Source organism: Crotalus tigris, unplaced genomic scaffold (genome assembly GCF_016545835.1).
Source record: "Crotalus tigris isolate CLP2741 ecotype Arizona unplaced genomic scaffold, ASM1654583v1 scf7180000024308.805542, whole genome shotgun sequence".
Lineage (NCBI taxonomy): Eukaryota > Metazoa > Chordata > Lepidosauria > Squamata > Viperidae > Crotalus > Crotalus tigris.
Genome location: NW_024100480.1, coordinates 780,001 through 790,278, shown reverse-complemented (window position 1 = coordinate 790,278; position 10,278 = coordinate 780,001). Strand labels below are relative to the sequence as shown.

General features: G+C 46.3%; 1 protein-coding gene across 1 annotated transcript in view; it reads right to left on the bottom strand.

Annotated features, from left to right (window-relative positions):
* Positions 1 to 218: 218 nt before the first annotated feature.
* PLXNA4 (plexin A4) overlaps positions 219 to 10,278 on the bottom strand; it is a 49,719-nt gene continuing 39,659 nt past the window's right edge. The window contains exon 3 of the mRNA XM_039324754.1: positions 219 to 945. Within this exon, the coding sequence (XP_039180688.1) occupies positions 685 to 945 (261 nt within the window). The 3' untranslated portion in view covers positions 219 to 684. The remainder of the gene's footprint in view (positions 946 to 10,278) is intronic.

Sequence of the window (10,278 nt, the reverse complement as noted above, 5' to 3'; positions counted from 1 at the left end):
GCCACATTCCTAGAACGTCGTCTTATACGCCGGAAACTACCAGTATTTCCGGCGTATAAGACGACTCGGCGTATAAGATGACCCCCGTCTTTGGCACCGATTTCAGTGCTCGCGGAAGTCGCCTTATACGCCGGCATTTACGGTATGTTTGTGCTGGAATTAGCTTGGACACAGGGTCACTTCAGCAACGGACGATTTGTGAAGTCTTTACCGGCCCACCAAACTTTAGATCCATTGTCCAAACGCGCAACCATGACCCTTATAATAAACACAACAAATGTTTATTACCATATTTTCCGACGTATAAGACGACTTTCTAAAGCATGCAAATTGTCTCTGAAGTCGGGGGTCGTCTTATACGCTGTCGTTGTATACGCCGGAAAATACGGTACTTGTCCCATGATAAACACAACACCGACCTTGTGAAGGTCAGCTTCCTTTCCATACTCGGGGAAAAAATACGGGAATCAAATTTACTTGTCCCATATCTCCAGTGGTTTTCCTTGTTGGTTTAAATGCCACTATCCCAATCCACAAAACCTGGAACCTGGCTAGTTAGATAGACCCTTAGCAGACCTCAAGATTGGTCATTCTCCATTTGACGGATTCCCACAGAACAACTTTCTCTTCAAACGACCAGCAAAGCTTTACCGAAAATACGGCAATCCTTGGAAGTCAGAAGCCTCATCCTTCCATCGAACTGAACCGTTGAGCTACGCAACTTGCGACGTGCCGCAATGACTTCGTAAAAGCCAGTCCTACCTTCTTTAGCTTGCCACTCTTGGTTCCCACAAAGGCCAACGAATGGTTCTTGTAGACGTAGGCGATGACCGAGGTCATTCTGTCCTGGGCTTCTGTGAAGATGGGCAGTCCTCGTACCATCTCGGATACTCCAAGGGGGGCATTCATATCCAGGCCGCAGAAATTGTCATCAATGGTTAACAGCTAATGGGGAAAGAAAAGGAGGCAAATGGAAACAAGATGGTGTGAGTATTCTGGGTCTTGTTACACTCACTTACCTGGAGAAGGTTTAGGAATCTGGATCAAGTTAGGTTACGTCCAATAAATTTAAAGGAGATAGACCAGAAATGGCGAACCTGTGGCACGGGTGCCAGAGGCGGCACTCAGAGCCCTCTCTGTGGGCACGCGTGCCATCGCCCCAGTCCTAGGCCTTCAGCTGGGTTTTATAAAACCTTTTCGCTTTAGGCCTCCGCCGCCGTGTGCAAAAAAAAAAAGGTTCAATCAATCAGTCAATTTCAACTTCTCGCGGGGAAAAAAAAAGACCTTGCAAAGTTGGAATTGATTGATTGAACTTTTTAGTCCCACCCAGTCTGCCATTACCACCGCAGCCACGCCCACCCAATGGACCACACCCACCCAATGGGCCACACCCACCCGGCACCTGACGATGCATAAGTGGGTTTTGGATTGCAGTTTGGGCACTTGATCTCTAAAAGGTTCGCCATCACTGAGATAGACCTATTCCATTGAAGGAAGGAAGGAAGGAAGGAAGGAAGGAAGGAAGGAAGGAAGGAAGGAAGGGAGGGAGGGAGGAAGGGAAGGGAAGGGAGAAGGAAGGGAGGGAGGGAGGGAGGGAAGGAAAGGGAGGGAGGGAGGGAGGAAAGAAGGAAGGGAGGGAGGGAGGGAGGAAAGAAGGGAGGGAGGGAGGGAGGAAGGAAAGAAAGAAGGGAGGGGGGAGGGTAAGAAAGAAATAAAAAAAAAGGAGGGAGGGAAAGAAGGAAGGAAGGTAGGAAAGAAAGAGAAGGGAGGGGGGGAGAGAAAAAAGGAGGGAGGGAAAGAGCAAAAGAAAAAAGAAAGGAAGGAAGGAAGAAGGAAAGAAAGAAAGAAAGAAAGAAAGAAAGAAAGAAAGAAAGAAAGAAAAAGAAAGAAAGAAAAAAAGGACTGAGGGAAAGAGGGAGGGAGACATGAGCGATGACAACATCTGTAACAAACATCCCCCCCCAAAAAAAAATTAAGTCAAAATCTCCTCCCAATCAAGCTGCTGGGATCTTAAGGCTACATCTATGAAGCTCCATTGATAAGAATGAAGCTTGATGATGCTGCAGAGTTTTATCCAAACAGACCCCCCCCCGTCACATAAGGAAAGGCAGATGAGAAGCTGGCACTTAGAACTGGGTCCAGCTTGACCTCCACCTGTCAGTCACACCAAGATTTTTTGTACGTTGTTATCCAACTACAAGTCCCAACTGTGGGACGTTTAACCCTGAAGCTCACGGGCTTTTATTCAGGTGTAATTTAGGCAGGAACAGCATGAAGCCCCCCCTCAAATTTATTGGGTTTTGTGTCTGCACAAACTCACACACACACAGAGATGCCAGCCCCAGATCAAAGGATCAGCGTCAGGTTTCCAGAGACGGGAGGAAATCTTAATGCACCGCAAACTTCAGGGCCTGCCTTGGCTCCACTCACACTTTCCCCGCACATGGCTCCGGGCAAAAAAATGTCATCTGCACCCTGCATTATAAAAGTGTCTAATTTCCTCAAGGGGGAATAAATAAATAAATAAATAAGTTGCATTTTCTTTACAGGCCAGAAGTTTTTAAACTCTCTGGTGTTTCCTGCTGGCCTTTGGCATCATTTGCATGTCGTAAATAAATAAATAAACAAACCCAGGCAAGGTCGCTATTGATTTTTCCCATTTTTTTTTCTTTTTTTCCTTGGGAGAAAATAAATTCATTAGCCCGGAGGTCTCGAATATATCAAGGGTACAAAACGTCTACGTGATTTATATCAATCCGTCGCCGCGATTTGAAACCTGACTTTCTACCGGTGTAAGTTAAAGGCCGTTTGTTTTTTTTTTAAGTTAACTCATTCCTGAAAAAACAGCCATCCACAATAACTAATGCTGCTAGTCCTCAACGTACGACTTATAATGGAACCCAAAGTTTCTGCCACAAAGCGAGACAATTCTTAAGTGAGCTTTGCCCCGTTTTACGTCCTTCCTTGCCTCAGTTGTTAAGTGAATCACTGCAATTGTTCAGTTAGTGATGCAGGTTGTTAAGTGGATCTGGTTCCCTCCCTTGACTTCGCTTGTCAGAAGGTCGCAAAAGAGAATCTGCGACCGTCGTAACTATGAGCCAGTTGCTGAGTATTCAAATTCTGATCACGTGACCCTGGGGATGCCACAACGATGTGAAAAACGGCCGTCACTTTTTGCAGTGCCGTTGTAACTTCGAACGGTCATTAAATGAATGGATGTAACTCCAGGACTAATACCTGCCTTTGAGTTTCCCTTAAAGGCCTCAAACTGTCTAACTGATCTATGCTGATCTCAAAAAGCTCAACAGGTTGGGGTGGATGGGAGACCATCCAGAGATCTCAGAGGTGAATTTTGATCACGTCATTCTGTCCCAGCCCACGTGAGTCCTTTTATGATCACAAGGAGAAACCCCACTTCCAAACAAGCAGGCTGGAACCGCAGGAAAAAACCAACCCCTTTTATTCTCACAGACCTGAGTCAATGTCCAAGGCAAACAAAACACAGTCCACAGAAACTTGATTACTCAACACGAACGGCTGCCTTCGGCCACCAACACTTCCCACACCTTCCCTTTTATTATGCAGCCAAAGCGTGGCTTCCTAATACCTTCTCCTTTGCCTTTGGAGCTGCCCCAATGCATTCCTCTGTCCTACTCGCTTCTCTTGCCTGAGCATTCGTGCATCCAGGATTTGTCCCAGCTGTTCTTCATCACTGTCCAACTCAGGCTCCCAGCATAGCTGTGTCTCAGCCTGAGCGTGAGTAGAGGGGCCAGGTTCCTCGTCTGACTGTAAGTCTTGGAGCTCCTCAGAGCCTTCCTCTGACTCTGGTGTCACCTTAGGCCCCTCTTCCTCCTCCTCTGAGTCCTCAGACTCAGCTGCCGGGTCTACCGGCTGGCGAGGAATCACAACATACATGACCATGGGGATACAGTGGCGGTTTGTGTGAAAAACAGTCATCAGCCGCTTTCTTTCAGTGCCATCATAACTTTGAACGGCCACTCAACAAACTGTTGTAAGTTAAGGACAACCTGTGGAAAGATTAAAAAATAGCACTCGGGAGAAGATGCTTTCCACTCTACTTCATTGAATGTGAAATTACAAATATTTGCCTTGGGGAATTATTCATGGACCTGGGATGATATGCTATGAATTCTTGGCTTGTGATGGCTTTTCTTGCCTCGCAAATCCTCTTGTGCTGTGGATTTAATTTTGCCTGGTGGATTTGTCTTGTTTGGGAAACTTTGGGAATGGAATGGAATGGGATGGGATGGAAGAATGGAATGGAATGGAATGTAATGGAATAGAATGGAATGGAACGGAACGGAACAGAATAGAATAGTTGGAAGGGACCTTGGAGGTATTCTAGTCCAACCCCCTACTCAGGCAGGAAACCCTTTACACCATTCCAGGCAAATCGTTGTCCAGTCTCTTCTTAAAGACTTCCAGTATTGGAGAACCCACAACATCTAGAGGCAGGTTGTTCCACTGATTAATTGTCCTCGCTGTTCAGAAAATTCCTCTTTAGTTCCAGGTTGCTTCTCTCCTTGATTAGTTTCCATCCGTTGTTTCTTCTCCTGCCCTCAGGTACTTCGGAGAACAGCTTGACTCCTACTAAACCACTGTTAAGTGTGTGTGCACATGGGTCTTCAGAAGCAACTTATTTCCTTGAAACGGTGGCCAAGTTTTTAGATTCCGTAGGCTGTGACAGCATCTTCTAACTGCAGAGGTGATAGCTCCTGTTTTCTTGGTAAGAGAAGAGAGCCTTTGAGAAGACTAACACCATGTTGAGGAAATTTGCTTAAGGAAGATCCAATGTTTGAGAAACGAACACCCATCTCCTTGCACTAATTATACTAATTATGCTCCTCCAGGGAGCTGAGAACTCTTGGTTTTGAGTGATTGGATAATTAGAAACACAGATAGAAAAGCCTATGAGGAACAGGTAGACTACTGTTGATCTATCTGTTGCAAAGTTTACAGCAGGGGTCTTCAAACGTGGCCCTTTTATGACCTGTGGACTTCAACTCCCAGAATTCCTCAGCCAGCTGAGGGAACTATGACCCTTTTATGAATTGTGGACTTCAACTCCCAGAATTCCTCAGCCAGTGTGAGGGAACTATGACCCTTTTATGACTTGTGGACTTCAACTCCCAGAATTCCTCAGCCAGCTGAGGGAACTATGACCCTTTTATGACTTGTGGACTTCAACTCCCAGAATTCCTCAGCCAGCTGAGGGAACTATGACCCTTTTATGACTTGTGGACTTCAACTCCCAGAATTCCTCAGCCAGCGTGAGGGAACTATGACCCTTTTATGTCTTGTGGACTTCAACTCCCAGAATTCCTCAGCCAGCTGAGGGAACTATGACCCTTTTATGACTTGTGGACCAACTCCCAGAATTCCTCAGCCAGCTGAGGGAATTATGACCCTTTTATGACTTGTGGACTTCAACTCCCAGAATTCCTCAGCCAGCGTGAGGGAACTATGACCCTTTTATGACTTGTGGACTTCAACTCCCAGAATTCCTCAGCCAGGCACGCTGGCTGAGGAATTCTGGGAGTTGAAGTCCAGAAGTCATAAAAGGGCCAAGTTTGAAGACCCCTGGTTTACAGGCATCAAGTCCATCTAGACCAGAGGTCTCCAAACATGGCCACTTTAAGACTTGTGGACTTCAACTCCCAGAATTCCTCAGCAGGCCATGCTGGCTAGGGAATTCTGGGAGTTGAAGTCCCCAAGTCTTAAAGTGATCATATGTAGAAAAACCAGCTTTACTAAGTCCAACATTTCCAGAAAGGCAGTTATTAAATCAATTTTGTTCCATGTTATAACCTTTTTTTTTTGCCACCACTGTTAAGCAAATCGCTGCAGTTGTTAAATGAATCCTCCAGTCATTAAGCAAGTCAGGCTTTTCCCCCATTGACTTTGCTCGATGGGAAGGTTACAAATATGATCACACGACTCCGGCACAGCGCAATCGTCATAAAGACATGCCAGTTTGTGAGTATCCACATTTTGATCACGTGACAATCGAGATGCTGCAACCGTTGTAAGTGTGAGGGAGAGAGAAATAGAGAGAATCAGAGACAGAGAGAGACAGATAGACAGAGAGAGAGAGAGAGAGAGAGAGAGAGAGAGGAGACAGACAGAGAGAAAGAGAGAGAGAGAAACACACACAGAGACAGAGAGACAGAGAGAAAGAGCGACAGAAACAGAGAGAAAAACAGAGAAAGAGCGACAGATAGACAGAGAAAGAGAGAGAGAGAGAGAGAGGAGACAGAGAGAGAGAGAGAGAGAGAGAAACACACACAGAGACAGAGAGACAGAGAGAAAGAGCGACAGAAACAGAGAAAAACAGAGAAAGAGCGACAGATAGACAGAGAAAGAGAGAGAGAGAGAGAAGGAGACAGACAGAAAGAGAGAGAAACACACAGAGAGACAGAGAGAAAGAGTGAGAGAGAGAAACAGAGAAAAACAGAGAAAGAGCGACAGATAGAGAAAGAGAGAGAGAGAGAGAGAGAGAGAGAGAGAGACGGGCAGCACTCATTTTTTTCACTTTGAATGGTCACTAAATGAAAGTAAGTGGAGGAACGATCTATGCTGCCAAATTCACCAAGGTTTCATGTTTATTTCCATTCGTCGGGAAGATTTTGGTCCCGTTTTTCCAAGGTAACAAAAGGGTTTTTCACATTTCTTCCAAAGACACAAAACGAGGAGCAGAGAGGTCATTGCAGCTTCCCTTTAATGCCACTCACACACACTCGCAAAAAAAGGGGGGGCTCAGGAACCGCACATCCTCACATCGGCGGGTGTGAAATTCACATGCACAACTCAGAGCCAGCCCAGGTGCATCAGGAAATCTAGCACAGAGAGTTCCCTCTGCCAAGGAGCAATTAGCATAATTATTATTTTGTTTCCCAGTCAAAATTGCAACTTAGGCTGCTGAACACCACCGCGGGTACGCAATAAATGAGCTTTTGAAAATTAAAAACACAACAGAAGGTAAATCATTTTTGTGTGTGTGGAGGCAGCGTTTTCATCCAGGGATCCCGGATAAATGTTGGCAAGGACCAATTGTGAAGACTAAAAAGGAAGTTAAACTTTAAAATGAGGAAATATCAACTGGGCTATGAAAAAAATATAGGATGTGTTGGGGGGGGGGAGAGGGTTTTGCGGGACCCAGTCCCAAAAGTCAAGATGGCGGACACCACCCTGTAAATGAAGCTCCGCCCGTTCTTTAGGGAGGTGGAGCTTTTATGCTCCCGTCAGACCGCCATCTTGACTTTTTGGACCATCTCCTGCACACAGCCCTGGAGGCAATTTATGCAATTTTAATTTATCGCCGTAACTGTGTCTGGCAATTACAGCTGTAACTCAGGATGGTTGTGAAGCGGGTCACCGTGTGAATGACCCAAATGGCCATTAACGTGGGCTGGTTGCCAAGTGCTCAAAATGACATTGTGTGTGTGAGAGAGAGAAAGAGAGAGATACAGACTGACAGAGAGAGAGAGAGAGAGAGAGAGAGAGACAGACAGACAGAAACACACAGAGAGAGACAGATGGACAGACGGAGAGAGAAAGAGAGAGAGAGAGAGAGACAAAGAGAGAGACAGACAGACAAAGAAAGAGAGAAAGACATAGAGAGACAGAGAGAGAGAAAGACAGACAGAGACACACATACACAGAGAGACAGAGAAAGAGAGAAAGAAAGAAAAAGAAAGAAGCAGAAAGAAAAGGAGAGAGAATGAGAAAAAGAGAGAGGAAGGAAGAAAGGGAGAGGGGGAGGGAGGGAGGAAGGGAGGGAGGAAGAGAGGAAGAAAAGGAGGAAGAGAAAGAAAGAAAGAAAGAAAGGAAGGAAGAAAGGGAGTAAGAGAAAGAAAGAATGAAAGAAAGAGGAAGAAAGGGAGGAAGAGAAAGAAAGAAAGAAACAAAGAAAGAGAGGAAGAGAAAGAAAGAAAGAAAGAAAGAAAGAAAGAAAGAAAGAAAGAAAGAAAGAAAGAAAGAAAGAAAGAAAGAAAGGACTTCACCAACTCCCTGTGGGTCCAAGGAGGACCAAGACAGAAGGCAAAGCCATCCAAGAACATTACCCCATCCCCACACAAAGTGCTTATTGTACCAAACGGGTTGCGTCTTGACCCCCGAGACCAAGCGGGGCTTAAAATAGTCTCCAATTCCCTCTATGAATAGCCCCAGCATGGCTGCCCCCAGCATTCCGGCTCTCCAATAATCTTGACTTTTGACCTTTTCTTTTTTTTTTTTTCTTTTTTCGTTTCACTGGCTGGCCATCTTGCAAAGTTGCAAAGCCACAAGGCGGCCCACGCGATCAGAGGTCAAGATTTGGCTCTCTAAGTGACCCACTTAGAGAACTCTGAGGGGGCAGCATGCCCCCCCCAAAACACCCACAGATTCAAGCATGGATCACCCCAGCTTCTTCTCATCCACTCCTCCCACTGGGGTCTCCTGGTGGGACATGGGGAAAAAGGAGGATCAGAGGTCTGGAGACCAAGTTGGTTGTGGGAACTGGGTAGGTCTACTCTAATGAAGACAAGGACTAGTGGCCTTCAACTCCCAGAATTCCTGAGCCAGCATGGCTCAGCTTGCAAACTCTCCCTTTCCCCGCAGCATGGCTGGCTCAGGAATTCTGGGAGTTGAAGTCCACCAGTCATAAAAGAGCCAAGTTTGCCTACCCCTGCCCTAGGCCTAGGCTGCTTTATGACGCGTGGACTTCAACTCCCAGAATTCCTGAGCCAGCGTGGCTAAGCATGGAAACCTCTCCCTTTCCCCTCAGCATGGCTGGCTCAGGAATTCTGGGAGTTGAAGTCCACGAGTCATAAAAGAGCCATGGTTGCCTCCCCCTATTGTAGGTGCTCCATCACTGAAGGTTTTATCTGAAATGACATAGGATCTCCTTCTCCAGCAGGGAGTTAGACTAGAGGACCTCCAAGGTCCCTTTCAACCCTGAATAACAACAGAAGAACGGAATAACAGAGTTGGATGGGACCTGGGAGGTCTTCGAGCCCAAGCTCCTATGAAACCGTATACCATTCTACCAAAAGGGCTATCCAATCTCTTCTTAAAAACTTCCAGTGTTGGAGCATTTACTGCTTCTGGAGGCAGGTTGTTCCAATGGTTAATTGCCCTCCCTGTTAGGAAGTTTCTCCTTAGTTCCAGGTTGCTTCTCTCCTTGATGAGTTTCCATCCGTTGCTTCTTGTCCTGCCTTCAGGCGCTTTGGAGAAGAGGTTGACCCCCTCTTTGTGATAGCAACTCAAATACTGAGAGAGTGCTATCATATTACCCCTAGTGCTCTTTGTTAAGACAATCATATCGAGTTCCCTTAGTCGTTGATCACGATGGCATTAATAGAATAACAGAGTTGGAAGGGACCTTGAAGATCTTCTAGTCTAACCCTTGTTCAAGCAGGAAACTCTACACCATTCCGGACAAATGGGTGTCCAATCTCTTCTTAAAAACCTCCAGTGAGGACACACAACTTCTGAAGGCAACCCTTTCGACTGGTTGATTGTCCTCACTGTCAGGAAGTTTCTCCTTAGTTCTAAGTTGCTTCTCTCCTTGATTAGTCTCCATCCGTTGGTTCTCATCCTGCCTTCAGGGGCTTTGGAGGTTGACCCCCCCCTCTTCTTTGGAGCAGCCCCTTATTCTATGTTCTACGATTCCCGCAAGCGGGGCTGACTCACAGAAAGAGCAGACTCCAATCTTATGGGAGGGGGAAATTCTTCCCAAAGAATAAAGAGATGAGTTAATCTAGGCTTGCTCGCAGGGCAGTGAATTGGCTCAAAATAGCCCAGACAGAAAAGCTCTCAGCCAGTGCCGGAGGCTCCATCCTCAATAAGCAAGCTGTGTAAACTGGGAGTGGAGTAAAACAAGGAATTAAGACCCGGGAATGCTTGAAAGGGGAAGATCTTTGAGAGGGGGGGCAGCCAGTTAAAGGGGCCAGGTGCTTTTCGAAATGGTTGCCTCTGCAGCGCCTTAGACATATTGAAAACAACACCTTCCCTGCTAGCTCAAACATCCAGAGACCTACAAGGTAAAGATCAAATGAACAGGTAAGCCACGGGTCTTCAAACATGGCCGCTTTAAGACTTGTGGACTTCAACTCCCAGAATTCCTCAGCCAGCATGGACCATATAAGCCAGGGTCTTCAAACATGGCCACGTTAAGACTTGTGGACTTCAACTCCCAGAATTCCTCAGCCAGCATGGACCATATAAGTCAGGGGTCTTCAAACATGGCCGCTTTAAGACTTGTGAACTTCAACTCCC